The sequence below is a fragment of the Bufo gargarizans genome, chromosome 6 (genome assembly GCF_014858855.1).
Source record: "Bufo gargarizans isolate SCDJY-AF-19 chromosome 6, ASM1485885v1, whole genome shotgun sequence".
NCBI lineage: Eukaryota > Metazoa > Chordata > Amphibia > Anura > Bufonidae > Bufo > Bufo gargarizans.
In genome coordinates, this window is record NC_058085.1 from 184,131,913 (window position 1) to 184,151,658 (window position 19,746).

At 53.8% G+C, this 19,746-nt stretch overlaps 1 protein-coding gene across 1 annotated transcript in view; it reads left to right on the forward strand.

Annotated features, from left to right (window-relative positions):
• The first annotated feature begins 4,415 nt into the window (after positions 1 to 4,415).
• MYLK (myosin light chain kinase) overlaps positions 4,416 to 19,746 on the forward strand; it is a 117,939-nt gene continuing 102,608 nt past the window's right edge. The window contains exons 1-5 of the mRNA XM_044299572.1: positions 4,416 to 4,587; positions 11,799 to 12,006; positions 12,527 to 12,575; positions 14,276 to 14,441; positions 18,612 to 18,777. Coding sequence (XP_044155507.1) covers positions 4,417 to 4,587; positions 11,799 to 12,006; positions 12,527 to 12,575; positions 14,276 to 14,441; positions 18,612 to 18,777 — 760 coding nt within the window. The 5' untranslated portion in view covers position 4,416. The remainder of the gene's footprint in view (positions 4,588 to 11,798; positions 12,007 to 12,526; positions 12,576 to 14,275; positions 14,442 to 18,611; positions 18,778 to 19,746) is intronic.

Consider the following 19,746-nt stretch of genomic DNA (forward strand, 5'->3'; position numbering starts at 1 on the left):
CCGTTATAGATCCCGTACAGTGAGACGTTAACCCTTATTACCGTCCGTCCCATTATAGATCCCGTACAGTGAGACGTTAACCCTTATTACCGTCCGTCCCGTTATAGATCCCTTATAGACCTTTGGTCAGGATCTGACATCTTCTCGCTCACGCAGCGGATGGTTCACTATTATTGTGTCTACACAATCCTCTGAGATCATTTTACTGCACAGATGTATTGTAACAAACCCTCAGCTATGTAAGCAGGAATAGATCCGGATTAGTTTTTGTCTTTAGATGCAAGAAATATATATATATATTTTCAGTTCACTGACAGCAAGCAGAGGAGAAAATGGTGAAGATTTAAAACTCAAAGTGGGTCATTTAACCCCTGAAGCTGGAGATGGATCTGACCTCTCCGTAGCTTCTGCCTATCCAGCGTCCGTCTGTCAGACCGCTTCCTTGCAGTCTCACATTTAGACTATTTTCTGCGCCTAAAAACTGCGCCCACTTTTGTTAGACCTGGCGTGAGCCAGTCACAGATTGCAGTGCTAGTAACCTTGGCGCCACAATTTGCACCAGAAATACGCTTAATATAGGCGTATTTCTGGATAGTGAATGACCCCCAAAGTCTATTAGAAAGCTTTTTCTGATACCATGGATAGGCTTTATTACAGAAAACTTGACACCGGCCCTTTAGCAACCCATTAGGCATGATACATGAAAGACCCTCCCCTGCGCCGCCTGCCTGGTCCCGCCCCTGCGCCGCCTGCCTGGTCCCGCCCCTGCGCCGCCTGCCTGGTCCCGCCCCTGCGCCGCCTGCCTGTGTCAGTGTGGACAATACTTACCTACTGAGATGTCAGGTGACAGATGAGCTCCGCCCAGTGAGGGGAAACTGGAAATGACGCATCATGTGACCTGACAAAAACGCAGATTCATACATTTCCGTTGATGAGACTGGTGTTCCATTAATGTAACAGGGTGTAACGTCCGCAGCCCCCTCAGCAGACCGCTCCTGTGCACCCACCTGCCCATTCAGAATGATGGGACCCTGCCTTCAGGATTGTGGGGCTCCCAGCTGCCGGGGCCCCAGTACATTCATGATTTACATGTCACTGTAAGCTCCGCCATTTGTCCTAAACGAGGAGACGTCTCAGGAAATATTTATAGACGATTTATCCTCATTATACTGCGTTACCTGCACCGGCAGCAGGCTGTATCACAGGGTAGGATTAGATACACCGCTCAGCAGGCAGTATCACACAGGGTAGGATTAGATACACCGCTCAGCAGACAGTATCACACAGGATAGGATTAGATACACCGCTCAGCAGACAGTATCACACAGGATAGGATTAGATACACAGCTCAGCAGACAGTATCACACAGGGTAGGATTAGATACACAGCTCAGCAGACAGTATCACACAGGGTAGGATTAGATACACGGCTCAGCAGACAGTATCACACAGGGTACAATTAGATACACAGCTCAGCAGACAGTATCACACAGGATAGGATTAGATACACCGCTCAGTAGACAGTATCACACAGGGTAGGATTAGATACACGGCTCAGCAGACAGTATCACACAGGATAGGATTAGATACACAGCTCAGCAGACAGTATCACACAGGGTAGGATTAGATACACGGCTCAGCAGGACAGTATCACACAGGATAGGATTAGATGCACAGCTCAGCAGACAGTATCACACAGGGTAGGATTAGATACACAGCTCAGCAGACAGTATCACACAGGATAGGATTAGATACACAGCTCAGCAGACAGTATCACACAGGGTAGGATTAGATACACGGCTCAGCAGACAGTATCACACAGGATAGGATTAGATGCACAGCTCAGCAGACAGTATCACACAGGACAGGATTAGATACACAGCTCAGCAGGCAGTATCACACAGGATAGGATTAGATACACAGCTCAGCAGACAGTATCACACAGGATAGGATTAGATACACAGCTCAGCAGACAGTATCACACAGGATAGGATTAGATACACAGCTCAGCAGACAGTATCACACAGGATAGGATTAGATACACAGCTCAGCAGGCAGTATCACACAGGATAGGATTAGATACACGGCTCAGCAGGCAGGATCACAACAGGATAGGATTAGATACACGGCTCAGCAGACAGTATCACACAGGATAGGAGTAGATACACAGCTCAGCAGTCAGTATCACACAGGATAGGATTAGATACACAGCTCAGCAGACAGTATCACACAGGACAGGATTAGATACACAGCTCAGCAGACAGTATCACACAGGATAGGATTAGATACCAGCTCAGCAGGCAGTATCACACAGGATAGGATTAGATACACAGCTTAGCAGACAGTATCACACAGGGTAGGATTAGATACACAGCTCAGCAGACAGTATCACACAGGATAGGATTAGATACACAGCTCAGCAGACTGTATCACACAGGATAGGATTAGATACACAGCTCAGCAGACAGTATCACACAGGATAGGATTAGATACACAGCTCGGCAGACAGCATCACACAGGGTAGGATTAGATACACAGCTCAGCAGGCAGTATCACACAGGATAGGATTAGATACACAGCTCAGCAGGCAGTATCACACAGGATAGGATTAGATACACAGCTCAGCAGACAGTATCACCCAGGATAGGATTAGATACACAGCTCAGCAGACTGTATCACACAGGAGAGGATTAGATACACAGCTCAGCAGACAGTATCACACAGGATAGGATTAGATACACAGCTCAGCAGACAGTATCACACAGGATAGGATTAGATACACAGCTCAGCAGACTGTATCACACAGGAGAGGATTAGATACACAGCTCAGCAGACAGTATCACACAGGGTAGGATTAGATACAGTGGACTTTTCTGCACATTCTTGCTTCTCTCCTCGTCTTTTCCTATGGATCGGTCCCCGTGTTGTGGCTCCGCCTCCCCGCCGCTCGCCGCACACGTCCGCACGCTCAGTATTTGGAACGGGTTCGGTTTCTGGCTGAACACTCGGGAATCTTGTTCTTTTTGTGTATAATGAGCCATTTCTGCCACATCCCGGCATCTGCAGAAGAGATTGGTGCCCTGCGCCTCTCGCTGTGGTCAGAAGGGAGGTGCGAGGTTCTCATGTCCGGGATTACCCTGCAGTCTATATGTGACCGTCCATTCTATAATCCTAATAGAGTGAAGTGACCTGGACAGTGTGGGATCTGCGCAGGAGCACCCAAATTATAGTGCATCACTCAGTCCCAACACTTCCCCCACGGTCCCTCTCAATCACTCACTTATCTCGGTCCTTGTCTCATCCCCCATGGTCCCTCTCGTCAGTCACGCCTCAGCCCGGTCCAGAACACTTCCCCCCTCGGTCCCTCTCGTCAGTCACGCCTCAGCCCGGTCCAGAACACTTCCCCCACGGTCCCTCTCGTCAGTCACGCCTCAGCCCGGTCCAGAACACTTCCCCCCCCCCCCCCCCCTTGGTCCCTCTCGTCTGTCACGCCTCAGCCCGGTCCAGAACACTTCCCCCCTCGGTCCCTCTCGTCGGTCACGCCTCAGCCCGGTCCAGAACACTTCCCCCACGGTCCCTCTCGTCGGTTACGCCTCAGCCCGGTCCTTGTCTCTTCCCCCTCGGTCCCTCTCGTCGGTCACGCCTCAGCCCGGTCCAGAACACTTCCCCCCCCTTGGTCCCTCTCGTCGGTCACGCCTCAGCCCGGTCCCAGAACAGTTCCCCTCTCGGTCCCTCTCGTCAGTCACCCCTCAGCCCGGTCCAGAACACTTCCCCCCTCGGTCCCTCTCGTCGGTCACGCCTCAGCCCGGTCCCGAACACTTCCCCCATCGGTCCCTCTCGTCGGTCACGCCTCAGCCTGGTCCAGAACACTTCCCCCCTCGGTCCCTCTCGTCGGTCACGCCTCAGCCCGGTCCCGAACACTTCCCCCTTCGGTCCCTCTCGTCGGTCACGCCTCAGCCTGGTCCAGAACACTTCCCCCCTCGGTCCCTCTCGTCGGTCACGCCTCAGCCTGGTCCAGAACACTTCCCCCCTCGGTCCCTCTCGTCGGTCACGCCTCAGCCCGGTCCCGAACACTTCCCCCTTCGGTCCCTCTCGTCGGTCACGCCTCAGCCTGGTCCAGAACACTTCCCCCCTCGGTCCCTCTCGTCGGTCACGCCTCAGCCTGGTCCAGAACACTTCCCCCTTCGGTCCCTCTCGTCAGTCACGCCTCAGCCTGGTCCAGAACACTTCCCCCCTCGGTCCCTCTCGTCGGTCACGCCTCAGCCCGGTCCCGAACACTTCCCCCCTCGGTCCCTCTCGTCGGTCACGCCTCAGCCCGGTCCCGAACACTTCCCCCCTCGGTCCCACTCTTGCAGGACCTGTCATTTGTTGTGTGCAGTGTTACTAATCTGGTTTTTCTTTCTCTCCTGCAGACAATATGGCAGATGTGAGGCTGATGTCAAGCTTGAATTTTGCTAAGACCCCTGTGACTGGGGATCATGTGACCTCCTGTGTGACTCCTCTCCTCCCCCGAGCTGCCCCAGCATTTTCCCTGCCCCCGAGGAACAGCCGCGTCTCAGTGGGAAGAACCATAAGGATCGATGGAAAGGTACGACTCCTGTGGACGCTCTTTAGGTGTCACCGAATTCTCGCTGCGTCCTATGGTAGTCACTGCAGGAACTCTTAATGGGCCCCTCTGGCACCTATTTAGGCCCTCTTTCATTATTGATATGGGGCCACAGCTCAGTCTCCCCCAGTATGCAGGGTACAGTATGGTCGCCCGACTTAAATTTCAGCCATGGTGATTCTGTATCCCATTTTTCCCATCTGACTCCTCTTCGCTGTTTAGAGGGTTCTGGAGGAGGAGGGGGGGGGGGGGGGGGCGAGAGAGGGGTCTGGAGGAGGGGGGCGAGAGAGGGGTCTGGAGGAGGGGGGCGAGAGAGGGGGTCTGGAGGAGGGGGGCGAGAGAGGGGTCTGGAGGAGGGGGGCGAGAGAGGGTCTGGAGGAGGGGGGCGAGAGAGGGGTCTGGAGGAGGGGGGCGAGAGAGGGGTCTGGAGGAGGGGGGCGAGAGAGGGGGTCTGGAGGAGGGGGGGCGAGAGAGGGGTCTGGAGGAGGGGGGCGAGAGAGGGGTCTGGAGGAGGGGGGCGAGAGAGGGGTTCTGGAGGAGGGGGGCGAGAGAGGGGTCTGGAGGAGGCGGGCGAGAGAGGGGTCTAGAGGAGGCGGGCGAGAGAGGGGTCTGGAGGAGGGGGGCGAGAGAGGGGTCTGGAGGAGGGGGGCGAGAGAGGGGTCTGGAGGAGGGGGGCGAGAGAGGGGTCTAGAGGAGGGGGGCGGGGGCGAGAGAGGGTCTGGAGGAGGGGGGCGAGAGAGGGGTCTGGAGGAGGGGGCGGGGGCGAGAGAGGGGTCTGGAGGAGGGGGGCGAGAGAGGGGTCTGGAGGAGGGGGGCGAGAGAGGGGTCTAGAGGAGGGGGGCGGGGGCGAGAGAGGGGTCTGGAGGAGGGGGGCGAGAGAGGGTCTGGAGGAGGGGGCGGGGGCGAGAGAGGGGTCTGGAGGAGGGGGGCGAGAGAGGGGTCTGGAGGAGGGGGGCGAGAGAGGGGTCTGGAGGAGGGGGGCGAGAGAGGGGTCTAGAGGAGGGGGGCGGGGGCGAGAGAGGGGTCTGGAGGAGGGGGGGCGAGAGAGGGGTCTGGAGGAGGGGGGCGAGAGAGGGGTCTGGAGGAGGGGGGCGAGAGAGGGGTCTGGAGGAGGGGGGCGAGAGAGGGGTCTGGAGGAGGGGGCGGGGGCGAGAGAGGGGTCTGGAGGAGGGGGCGAGAGAGGGGTCTGGAGGAGGGGGGCGAGAGAGGGGTCTGGAGGAGGGGGGCGAGAGAGGGGTCCTGGAGGAGGGGGCGGGGCGAGAGAGGAGTTTGAAGGAGGAGGGGGGCGAGAAAGGGGTCTGAAGGAGGGGGGGGGGCGAGAAAGGGGCCTAAAGGAGGAGGGGGGGTGAGAAAGGGGCCTAAAGGAGGAGGGGGGGCGAGAAAGGGGTCTGAAGGAGGAGGGGGGGGCGAGAGAGGGGTCTGGAGGGGGGCGAGAGAGGGGTCTGGAGGGGGGGCGACAGAGTGGTCTGAATGAGGGGGTGAGGGCGGGGGCGAAAGAGCGGTCTGAAAAGGAGGGGGGGCGACAGGGATCTGAAGAAGTAGAGCGGGTGGGGGCGAGAGAGGGTTCTGGAGGAGGGGGGGCAACAGAAAGGTGTGAAGGAGGAGGGGGGCGAGAGAGGGGTCTGGAGAAGGGGGGGGCGAGAGAGGGGTCTGGAGAAGGGGGGGGCGAGAAAGGGGTCTGAAGGACGGGGGGCGAGAAAGGGGTCTGAAGGACGGGGGGCGAGAGAGGGGTCTGAAGGAGGGGGGGCTAGAGAGGGGTCTGAAGGAGGGGGGGGCTAGAGAGGGGTCTGAAGGAGGGGGGGGCTAGAGAGGGGTCTGAAGGAGGGGGGGCTAGAGAGGGGTCTGAAGGAGGGGGGGCTAGAGAGGGGTCTGAAGGAGGGGGGCTAGAGAGGGGTCTGAAGGAGGGGGGGCTAGAGAGGGGTCTGAAGGAGGGGGGGCTAGAGAGGGGTCTGAAGGAGGGGGGGCTAGAGAGGGGTCTGAAGGAGGGGGGGGCTAGAGAGGGGTCTGAAGGAGGGGGGGCTAGAGAGGGGTCTGAAGGAGGGGGGCTAGAGAGGGGTCTGAAGGAGGGGGGGCTAGAGAGGGGTCTGAAGGAGGGGGGGCTAGAGAGGGGTCTGAAGGAGGGGGGGCTAGAGAGGGGTCTGAAGGAGGGGGGGGCTAGAGAGGGGTCTGAAGGAGGGGGGGCTAGAGAGGGTCTGAAGGAGGGGGGGGCTAGAGAGGGGTCTGGAGGGGGGCGAGAGATGGGTCTGAAGGAGGAGGGGGGTGAGACAGGGGTCTGGAGGAAGTGAGGGCGATGGGGTCTAAAGAAGGGGGGCCACGGAGGGGTCTGGAGGAGGGGGGCAACGGGGGGTCTGGAGGAGGGGGGTGACAGAGGGGTCTAGGGGGGCAGAAGGGGTTGGCTGCAGCTTTGTCCCTGATCTAGTGTGTATGTGTAAGGGGGGAGATTGGGTCGGAGGACATAGAAGACGACCTTCAGGAGGAGCCAGAAGATGAAATCTTAGTACAGAGCCCGGCTATCACGTTGTGTTATAATGTATTGTAATCGTCTTGTCGCGAAGCGCGGGGCGCCTCGTCTTGTCGTGCCCCCCCTCGTCTTGTCGTGATGCCGCGGGGCCCCCCCGTCTTGTCGCGATGCCGCAGGGCCCCCCCGTCTTGTCGCGATGCGCCCCCCCCCTCGTCTTGTCGTGATGCCGCGGGGCCCCCCCGTCTTGTCGCGATGCCGCAGGGCCCCCTCGTCTTGTCGCGATGCGCCCCCCCCCCCCCCCGTCTTGTCGCGATGTGCGGGCCCACTCGTCTTGTCGCAATGCCGCGGGCCCCCCCCCCCCCCGTCTTGTCTCTGCTCTGGAGTCTTGTATGACAGCTCTGTGCTGGACCATCAGATGCCGGATTAGAGGATTCTCTGAGTGCAGTTGCTCCACTGTATGGCGGTCGGTTTCTCGCGCTCCGTGTCTGTGCTCAGCAGGTTAATGACGTGAGACGTGAGACATTCTCTTTGGCGATCAGAATCCGCGCCATCAGCCAAGTCGAGTCCTGGTCTGCAGGCGGATCGGGCGTTGCGTAATGGCTGGAAATCCTGCCTACTGTCCGGGCTCCAACTTTCCAGAGCGTTACTCGGGGCTGCGGCCGGCGGCCAGGAATGTGCGAGGATTTATCACCTGTCACCTTATAAACTGATAGCGCAATAACCTGCATTATGTGATAGCACGTCTTCTGCCAGCACTCGCCCCAAGAGCTGACAGTCTGAACTGAAGCCCCTCTAAAGAGGGATCCCTGGCGAGCCCCCTGCCCCACTACTTCCGCCCCTCCTGGGTGGCACATGGCGTATATACTGGTGGAGAACTCTAGATGTAGACCTATCTGTTCCCTTCTAATGTATCGCCTGTGTGTCAGTTGTTACTGTCCTTCTTCCATTATGTTTATGCACCAGGAGGCTCAGGATGCACAGTGCAGGCTGGGTAGTGTTGCAGAGCTAGCCGTGTGAGAAGAAGCAGAATAGCAGTGGATATGTAGTAAATCGGGATTATCCTCTGTGCCTGTGATGTATGGGGTGATCCACGGGGCAGTCAGCTCGTTGGCGTCGTATTGGTGAATTATACGTGTATTATTGCCAGGCGCGGTCCGTGCACCGTTCACACACTATAGCAGTATCACAGCTTTCCTGGCAGACGTGTAAATGGCGAGACGGAAGATTTACTGCAAAATATCTTTCCAGGAGGAAATCTCTCCAAAAGGGGGCAGCAGATGAGGGCGAGAACGCTTCAGAGACCCCTGGACACAAGCAGGTGGGCGTCCCAGGCCGCTGCGCGCTCGACCTGCGGCTGTACCTCGCCTCTTGGATCCCGGCGTCATGTGCTGCCCCCCTCTGGATGCTCCAGTGTATGGCAGTCTAATAAAGCGCTCATGGACTGATGCGCCCTGGTTCTGATCGTCATATACCTCTGCTTGCTGCCCTAGTGGACTGATGCTCCCTGGTTCTGATCGTCATATACCTCTGCTTGCTGCTCTCGTGGACTGATGCTCCCTGGTTCTGATCGTCATATACCTCTGCTTGCTGCTTTCATGGACTGATGTTCCCTGGTTCTGATCGTCATATACCTCTGCTTGCTGCTCTCGTGGGCTGATGCTCCCTGGTTCTGATCGTCATATACCTCTGCTTGCTGCTCTCATGGACTGATGCTCCCTGGTTCTGATCGTCATATACCTCTGCTTGCTGCTCTCGTGGACTGATGCTCCCTGGTTCTGATCGTCATATACCTCTGCTTGCTGCTTTCATGGACTGATGCTCCCTGGTTCTGATCGTCATATACCTCTGCTTGCTGCTCTCGTGGGCTGATGCTCCCTGGTTCTGATCGTCATATACCTCTGCTTGCTGCTCTCGTGGACTGCTGCTCCCTGGTTCTGATCGTCATATACCTCTGCTTGCTGCTCGCGTGAACTGATACTCCCTGGTTCTTATCGTCATATACCTCTGCTTGCTGCTCTCGTGGACTGCTGCTCCCTGGTTCTTATCGTCATATACCTCTGCTTGCTGCTCTCGTGGACTGCTGCTCCCTGGTTCTTATCGTCATATACCTCTGCTTGCTGCTCTCGTGGACTGCTGCTCTCTGGTTCAGATCGTCATATACCTCTGCTTGCTGCTCTCGTGGACTGATGCTCCCTGGTTCTGATCGTCATATACCTCTGCTTGCTGCTTTCATGGACTGATGCGCCCTGGTTCTGATCGTCATATACCTCTGCTTGCTGCTCTCGTGGACTGATGCTCCCTGGTTCTGATCGTCATATACCTCTGCTTGCTGCTCTCGTGGACTGCTGCTCCCTGGTTCTGATCGTCATATACCTCTGCTTGCTGCTCGCGTGAACTGATACTCCCTGGTTCTTATCGTCATATACCTCTGCTTGCTGCTCTCGTGGACTGCTGCTCCCTGGTTCTTATCGTCATATACCTCTGCTTGCTGCTCTCGTGGACTGCTGCTCCCTGGTTCTTATCGTCATATACCTCTGCTTGCTGCTCTCGTGGACTGCTGCTCTCTGGTTCAGATCGTCATATACCTCTGCTTGCTGCTCTCGTGGACTGCTGCTCCCTGGTTCTGATCGTCATATACCTCTGCTTGCTGCTTTGACACTTTGTATCTATTCTATAAGTAATGGTGCCGTACAGTGACAACATATTACTGCATTTACTGCACAAAAATGAAATGGCCAAAAGATACTGCTATGGAGTACACAAATACTAGTACCCTAATACTGTCATATAGTTCTCTAAAAATACCGCCATACTGTACCTGAGTAATATTGCAACCCAAATTATGCTGCCATACAGAACTCAAAAAATACTGTCATAATGTGACCAGTGCAGAAATACTACTATTATTTAGTGCTTAATTAATCCTACCATACAGTACCCAAATGATACCCACACTCCGTGTGCAAGTAATGCTGCCACACAGAGCTGAAATAATACCGCCATTCGTTGCCTCAGCACATGAAAGCACAATGTGCACCTGCCAGGAGACATGCTGACTGGTTTTTGGTATGTCTTCTGTTACAGTGTGACGGGCAGAGCGCCGGGTCACATCACGCTCTCATAATATATGTGCGCGGTGTTGGGTCGGAGTTCCCCCAGCAGAGAGCAGGCGGTGATAGCGCGCACGTCCCCCCTCCGGGACTTGTCCTCTGTTCCTGGGAGAAGCTGATAGCTCGGAGAGGAAATGGTCTCCCTGCCGGTCAGGAAGCCGCCGCGCTGGTTATAGTCAAACAATGTTGTGTACAGCTTCATTGGGGCGGAATGGAGGGTAAACCTGGCACTGCCAACGCAGCAGCCAGAATCCTACACAAGATTAACCCTTCAGTGACTTCACTGCCAACAAGGAATCTGTCTAATCTACCCGTATCATGGAACATTTAAATGATAAGTGGGAGCTGGTTCCATCAGCAACCTCCAGCTGTTCTGAAACTACAACTCCCAGCGTGCTCCATTCACTTATATGGGAGATACAAGAGCAGACAAGGAAAGTGTGCATGCTGGGAGTTGTAGTTTCTCAGCATTTGGAGTGCCAAAGGTTGTTGACCCCTGCCCTAAATATACCTTCTGCCATTCCTAGCTCACAGAACAGACGGGTCACTGTCCCCCGGTGAGACCAGGATCCGCGCGGCCATCACCGAGAAAATTCTGCATTTATGTAATAGAAGTGATGCTGATAATAACAATGTAACTGTATCCTCTCCATAAACAGCACTGTGTGAGTACATGACATCCTGCATTATACTCCAGAGCTGCACTCACTATTCTGCTGGTGCAGTCACTGTGTACATACATTACTTATCCTGTACTGATCCTGAGTTACATCCTGTATTATACTCCGGAGCTGCACTCACTATTCTGCTGGTGCAGTCACTGTGTACATACATTACTTATCCTGTACTGATCCTGAGTTACATCCTGTATTATACTCCAGAGCTGCACTCACTATTCTGCTGGTGCAGTCACTGTGTACATACATTACTTATCCTGTACTGATCCTGAGTTACATCCTGTATTATACTCCGGAGCTGCACTCACTATTCTGCTGGTGCAGTCACTGTGTACATGCATTACTTATTCTGTACTGATCCTGAGTTACATCCTGTATTATACTCCAGAGCTGCACTCACTATTCTGCTGGTGCAGTCACTGTGTACATACATTACTTATCCTGTACTGATCCTGAGTTACATCCTGTATTATACTCCGGAGCTGCACTCACTATTCTGCTGGTGCAGTCACTGTGTACATACATTACTTATCCTGTACTGATCCTGAGTTACATCCTGTATTATACTCCAGAGCTGCACTCACTATTCTGCTGGTGGAGTCACTGTGTACATACATTTCCTATCCTGTTACATCCTGTATTATACTCCAGAGCTGCACTCACTATTCTGCAGTTTGGCGATGGCTGTGCTGTGAATCTGTCCTTCTCTGTGTAGTGGCGGCTGTATGTTGGTCGTGGGGCAATGATCAGGAACGAGCATTTGGACGAACCACCATGAGCCCGTGCATAAAGCCTTTGAGTAGGGGCAGGAGGCGGAGCTGACCACATGCAGCCCCGCCCACCCATGAGAGCCATGCATTATAATGTTATTATGCTGTTAGCGCAGAGGAGACGCCCCTCAGGTTGAGCGCTGCAGGTTTCTGATCCGTCTCCTCCTGGTTTCAGGTCAGGGGCTGTCCAGACCCTCAGGTCACATGGTACAGAAGCGGACAGCCGGTTGTGAGCGGGGGGCGACGCACCGTGGAGCAGAGCGCGAGGGGAACCTTCTGCCTTACCATAAAAGACGTCACCGCGGAAGACGGTGGAAAATATACGTGTGAAGCATCCAATGAGGAGGGAGTGCGACAAGTGACCATCGAACTCACCGTGGAGGGTAAGTCGCCCACATTGACTTACCACATACGATGTGACTGGGGGAGGGGCTGGAGAGACGATCCCAGGTCAATCAGTAACTACAACACCCACTGGATGCACAATGTTCTTATTGTGACAACATGAGAAACGCAAGAAAAATGTTCAACCTCCAAACCCCGACCACAAGGACGAATCTGCGACAATCCGCACACGACCCGATCACGTGATCAACCCGCGAGCCAGGAAAGATGGCGGACAGCGGTGTGTGCTAGGATTTACCCGTGACTGGGTTCTGTTGTAGCCTGTGATGTCAGAAGCATCTGTGTCCAGCAGGTGGCGCTGAGCTCACACTGAATACTCTCATCATCCGCCATCATCATTGGCATATCTCCTGACACCTGGCGGATGATCAAGATTCCCGGACGTCGGGTGTCGGACTCTCACATCCTGAAATAGAAGCTCAGAAGGAAATAATTGAGGTTATGATGTCCTGTCCCAAGAGCTTGCACTCTAATCACGCTTTCCTCTCTGTCTTGCAGGTAGCTCAGCCATGAAGTACAGTTTGCCCCCGAGCAGCAGGAGCGCAGGGTGAGCCTCCAGCTTGATGGGTGCTGGGTCCCGACCGCTCCGTTTATATAACCCTTGGCGCGGTCGCCCTTTTTTCTACCGCCCAATGAAAACATCTCCCCCATTAGCGCTGAGCGTGGTGCCCGCCGTGTGATTGCTGAGATCCTGGGGGGCGGGCATTTGATCCCACAGACTTGGTGGGGGTGGGGGGGGGGGGCTGGGGGGTCCCATACAATCTCCTCCGGGAACGATTCCAAGATAAACCTTCCTGGCAGAGACACTTAGAAAAGCGTTCAGTGACATTGGCAGAGCAGAAGAGCTTGCAATCTATCCCGCACGCAGCAAGGGCTGCCGCTCCAGGCTGACTGTAATTGGGGAATGTCGTATACAAACTCCCAGATCTCCTTCTGTTACTGGGAAAGCTGAGTGACAACCTACATCGCTAGCATTATAGCCTCAGCAGGAGTTCTCACCCAGCTTTCCCAGGCACAGGTCTACTTTCCTCTACATTTACCATTCAGGGGTCTGGGAAAGCTGGGTGATCACCATTACAGCTGGGGGTCGTCACTCCTCTGCCTAGTCGTGTCCATGATCCAGCCCCTTATCCTAATATAACTAGTTGTATGGGCCACTCGGGAGTCTGGGAAAGCTGGGTGACAACCAGTATTAAGGCAGGAGTCTGGGAAAGCTGGGTGACAACCAGTCTTAAGGCAGGAGTCTGGGAAAGCTGGGTTACAACCAGTCTTAAGGCAGGAGTTTGGGAAAGCTGGGTGACAACCAGTATTAAGGCAGGAGTCTGGGAAAGCTGGGTGACAACCAGTATTAAGGCAGGAGTTTGGGAAAGCTGGGTGACAACCAGTATTAAGGCAGGAGTCTGGGAAAGCTGGGTGACAACCAGTCTTAAGGCAGGAGTCTGGGAAAGCTGGGTGACAACCAGTCTTAAGGCAGGAGTCTGGGAAAGCTGGGTGACAGCCAGTATTAAGGCAGGAGTCTGGGAAAGCTGGGTGACAACCAGTATTAAGGCAGGAGTCTGGGAAAGCTGGGTGACAACCAGTCTTAAGGCAGGAGTCTGGGAAAGCTGGGTGACAACCAGTATTAAGGCAGGAGTCTGGGAAAGCTGGGTGACAACCAGTCTTAAGGCAGGAGTCTGGGAAAGCTGGGTGACAACCAGTATTAAGGCAGGAGTCTGGGAAAGCTGGGTGACAACCAGTATTAAGGCAGGAGTCTGGGAAAGCTGGGTGACAACCAGTATTAAGGCAGGAGTCTGGGAAAGCTGGGTGACAACCAGTCTTAAGGCAGGAGTCTGGGAAAGCTGGGTGACAACCAGTATTAAGGCAAGAGTTTGGGAAAGCTGGGTGACAACCAGTATTAAGGCAGGAGTCTGGGAAAGCTGTGTGACAATTCATTTTAAATTTGACAACACTGCTGACGCCTCCCCAGCTTGATTGCTTTAGTACTCTAGTCACATCCAGAGCTGCATTCACCGGATTACATATTCACTCCACCCTGCTATACTGCATTGCGGGGGGTGGACCCTGTTGTCTGTGTCGCACTGTTGTACGCGGCCCGGCTGAACGCTTCTCTTCCCACAATATTTCTATAAGTGCTGACTGGTGAAGGTATGGAAGTGGGAGGAGCCAGCAGATTCCTGACTGCAGCTCTGGATGTGAGTGAAGTATAAACCCCATTGCCTCTCATATATTCGCCTCATGTCTCTCCAGGAGCCCATTCGCTATCCCTCCGATAGAAAACCGGCCAAGCATTTGGGGAGAGTGTCCCCCTAAATTTGTTACTAAACCGACTCGCCTTGTGGTGAAAGAAGGTCAGACCGGAAGATTCTCATTCAAGATAACTGGGCGACCACAGCCCACCGCCACGTGGGGCAAGGTGAGTGATCCGTGGTATGTGTGTCCCTGAGCAGAAGACCCCCCACCATGATCTCCGTATCCTCAAGAGATTATGTAGAGGGGAGCTGCCCACAGAAGAGACGCCATAATGTGTGTGTGATGGCAGAACGTGGCCCGTTATTCTAAAAGTAAGGGCGACTCTCCCCCCAACAGCCTTCACTGTGTACATACAGTATTATACTCCAGAGCTGCACTCACTATTCTGCTGGTGCAGTCACTGTGCACATACATTACTTATCCTGTACTGATCCTGAGTTACATCCTGTATTATACTCCAGAGCTGCACTCACTATTCTGCTGGTGCAGTCACTGTGTACATACATTACTTATCCTGTACTGATCCTGAGTTACATCCTGTATTATACTCCAGAGCTGCACTCACTATTCTGCTGGTGCAGTCACTGTGTACATACATTACTTATCCTGTACTGATCCTGAGTTACATCCTGTATTATACTCCAGAGCTGCACTCACTATTCTGCTGGTGCAGTCACTGTGCACATACATTACTTATCCTGTACTGATCCTGAGTTACATCCTGTATTATACTCCAGAGCTGCACTCACTATTCTGCTGGTGCAGTCACTGTGTACAAGCATTACTGATCCTGTACTGATCCTGAGTTACATCCTGTATTATACTCCAGAGCTGCACTCACTATTCTGCTGGTGCAGTCATTGTGTACATACATTACTGATCCTGTATTATACTCCAGAGCTGCACTCACTATTCTGCTGGTGCAGTCACTGTGTACATACATTACTTATCCTGTACTGATCCTGAGTTACATCCTGTATTATACTCCGGAGCTGCACTCACTATTCTGCTGGTGCAGTCACTGTGCACATACATTACTTATCCTGTACTGATCCTGAGTTACATCCTGCATTATACTCCAGAGCTGCACTCACTATTCTGCTGGTGCAGTCACTGTGTACATACATTACTTATCCTGTACTGATCCTGAGTTACATCCTGTATTATACTCCAGAGCTGCACTCACTATCAGCGCTCCAGATGGCTATCAAAATGGGTGCCAGTGCGGCTTAAATTTTTTAGCCTTGTCACCATTTGAATATTGCGGGGGGGGGGGGGGGGGGCATGGGAGCCAATAATTCCTTGCCCCACCGCCCTGGTCTATTTGGTAGTGAAATCCCAGCGCAGGGTTGCGTGATGACATCATCAGGCCCGCCTGTGCCCGGTCGCACAACAGTGAGGTGTGCGCTACTACGTCGCACTATTCCGGGCCGTACCAGCAGCTAGTGAGCGCCAGCGAAAGGACACAGGTGAGTATAAGATTTTAGCTTTATTTTTTATTTTTTTTAAGTGCCAACATTACTGGCCATAAGGGGGGCACTGGGGCGACATTACTGGCCATAAGGGGGGCACTGGGGCGACATTACTGGCCATAAGGGGGGCACTGGGGCGACATTACTGGCCATGAGGGGGGCACTGGGGGGACATTACTGGCCATAAGGGGGGCACTGGGGCGACATTACTGGCCATAAGGGGGGCACTGGGGAGACATTACTGGCCATGAGGGGGGCACTGGGGGGACATTACTGGCCATAAGGGGGGCACTGGGGGGACATTACTGGCCATAAGGGGGGCACTGGGGGGGGGCATTACTGGCTGTAAGGGGGCCACTAGAGGACTGTATGGGGGGAAATTACTACTGTGGAGCATATTTCTGCAGTGGGGGAGTAATTACTATGTGTTGGGAAATTACTGTATGGGGGCAGTGTGGGGGGGGGGATTAATCTAAGGTTTTATTATCATTACTGGGGTACTCTAGGTGGCATTTATAATTGCTGTAGACACTAATGGGACATTATTTCTACTAGGGTCACTATTTTTTCAGCAGTATAGTACCTGGGGCATTGGGGAGTACCACGGGCACAGTATTGGGAGTGGCAGCGGGATGCCATTGTTGGGACACCAGGATGGGGGGGGGTTGATGGAAAAATGTAAAACTGTAACGTGTCTGTGTTACAAACTCTGCAGAGACGAGATGCGGCTGAAAGACTTTGTCCTGGCGGTCTGGGTCAGACGGAGGAGAAGAGGAAAGAGAAGGTCTGACAGGAGGTGTGCGGTGCTGTGTTCTCCTGTCCGTAGCGCGGCTCACCGCTGTGACCTTTTGTTTTATTATATTTATAGACCAGCAGAAGGACGCGGCTTCGCTCGGGTATAGGTCATCTAGTTCATTTAATGTTTGTGTGTGTTAAAAGATATCGACAGTATCCCCCATAACAGTGGCCTCCACAGCACCCCGCCCCTTTAACACTGACCCCCCCCCCCCCAACAGTGCCCTGTCCCTTAAAATTGGACCTCCACAGGGGCCCGTCCCCTTAACAGTGGCCTTTACAGCAATCTGCCCCTTAACACTGACCTCCATAGCAGACCATCCCCTTAACTGTGACCTCCGCAGCAGCCTGCCCCTAGGGTGGCCAACTGTGACCTCCGCAGCAGCCTGCCCTAGGGTGGCCAGAGGTCCAGTTTTAGGCCGGACAGTCTGGCTTTCAGACTCCCTGTCCTCTGGCGCAGGGTCTGGATGGACACAGGGATGTCCTTTATGAACAGCTCACTCTCAGACAGCAGCACTGTACTGTCTGAGTGTGAGCTGCAGGGAGAACGTCACCCTCCCTCCCACCCCTGCAGCCGACAGAAGTGGATTTTTAACTTCATTTTTTCCATCCCTGTCAGCTAAGGAGTGTCAGGGGCGTGGCTTAGCAGTACCAGGGGCGGGGTTTAAGTCTTTTGAGGGTGGACACATTGTGGCAGGGGGCGTGTCTGGGCACCTTACTGGCTCATTTCCATACCAAGTAAACTGGATTTTCAGAAGATAAAAACATCTATTGCTGGAACAAAGACAGATCTGGAAATAAGGTCCTAAGCGCTATCAGGCCGCGGCTTTACTGCAAGAGCGGTTATCCTGGTGACAGATTTCCTTTAAAGGTCTCCTACAGCAGTGAAGATAAATGGCTGGGTTGTTATGGAAACCTGGAGTAAAACTGTGTATGTGGAGACTAAGGGCCTGCGAGCTTCTATTGGCTGATAAGGGTCATGTGATCAAGCTTCTATTGGCTGATGCATTTTTGGGGAATATCTCAGGAACAGTATATCCTAGAGAGCTGAGACCCGGTCTAAACCCTTCCCGGACACCTGATGCGCCCGTGTGCCGGGTTCTATGTTGCCTCACAGTTTACATCTAGATTGCATGGCCAAAAGTATGTCCCCCCCCTCCACTTCTGTGTTCGGATGAAGCATTCGCTGCTGTTCCAGACTGCCCCCCATTAGCGCTGTTCATCGGCAGTTTCCTGGATCGGGGTCTCGGTGGCGGAGCAGTAGCAGAGCAGACCCAGATCCCCTGCTCAATGCCTGGCAGCAGCTGAGGAGCAGAGGAGGCCGGTCTCTGGAAGCCTGTTACCCAGACCTGTCCCCAATACCAGACCCATGCGCTGTCAGATGCGGTGCAGGACACGGGCCCCTCTGGTCTGTGTCCTGGGCTGTGAGCCGCCGGGGTCATTGCACCGCCTGTGCCAGCCTGAAGCCTATCACAGGGAATGGCAGGGAGACCTCTCTCCTGTGCCCCACAGAGGCAGTCAACTGTATTGCTGTCCTGATGATGGCGATCCGGTTGAATATGGAGACATGAGCGGTTTCACAGTGCAAGTGTTCACTGTCCTGACCCCCCCAACTTGTCCCTAGGTCGTGCCTCCTGAGGCAGTGGCCTCAGCTCACCTCATTGACGGTGCACCCCTGATGTCTTGTGACGTCTGGCACACATCCAGAGCTGTAGTCGCACCTCCAGGCTCCCTGGATCACCATCTTTATAGCACAGACACTTCTGATTTGCTTTCGGGGAGACGGGAATACACGGCGGTCTGATGTAGACCCAGCTGCACCCCACAGAAAGCATTGCCGCTTAGGGGTTACTTTACGGCTGGCATCAGAATTGCCCGTGTAGCTTTGGATGTAATTGGAGTATAAAACACAATCTGTGAAATTGCCACTGCAGCTTTGGATGTGACTTATAAGTATAAGATCTGTATCTGCAGAATTGTGCCTGCAGCTCTGGGTGTGAGTAGAGTGTAACAGTTAAAATGACTGATTGTTTAAATGTTGACACTGTTGCTTTGTTGATGTGCAGGACGATGTTGAGCTGCGGAGCGGAGGGCGATATTACATGTATGACAAGTCCGGGGTTTACTTCCTGGAGATTCGCGGAGCGTGTAACACGGATGCCGGGATTTATACCTGTTCTGTGGTTAACAGTTGCGGGAGCAGCGCGGTGTCTGTGGAACTGGTGGTTCAAGGTAAATAGCTGATGGGTTGTTACAATGTATCAGCACCATTTCTCTCCTGGCCTAGATTTCCTGCACTGATACATTGTACCAAGCCTTCCGCTGTGGGAGTAGGACTAGGTCAGGCCAGCAGACAGGCGTGCCAGTTTCAGGACGGCGATGACCGTCTAGGCGCGTTGCGTTATGTGATGGATTCGTGTTTCCCTTCCTCTGTACGGTTGATGGAGGATTTTGCGGCTGTGACCACATGAAGGGGATTATTACATCTCAGCATTCCTCCCAGCCGATTCCAGCCCGACGCTCCCTCTTGTGTATAAGTACCGCCATGGTTGGGGCAGGGCTCGGTCTCCACAGGCGGCTGCTCTATGGAGCCAGAGGAAATATCAGAGCGTTCTGTTCCATGGTCTCCACTGAACCCGACGTCACTCGCCCCTTTACAGGGAATCGTCCATTGATCCTGTGAATGTTTGGTGATGAATCCTAATAATCCACAGCTCCAGGTATATATGGAATCCTGCAGAGACAACCGGTTTTGTAGAGATCACTTCTCAGCAGTCATCCCATTATCATCACAGGCAGGATTACAATCCAGGTATATATGGAATCCTGCAGAGACAACCTGTTCTGTAGAGATCACTACTCAGCAGTCATCCCATTATCATCACAGGCAGGATTACAATCCAGGTATATATGGAATCCTGCAGAGACAACCGGTTCTGTAGAGATCACTTCTCAGCAGTCATCCCATTATCATCACAGGCAGGATTACAATCCAGGTATATATGGAATCCTGCAGAGACAACCTGTTCTGTAGAGATCACGACTCAGCAGTCATCCCATTATCATCACAGGCAGGATTACAATCCAGGTATATATGGAATCCTGCAGAGACAACCTGTTCTGTAGAGATCACTTCTCAGCAGTCATCCCATTATCATCACAGGCAGGATTACAATGACACCTATATATAAAGGATTCACC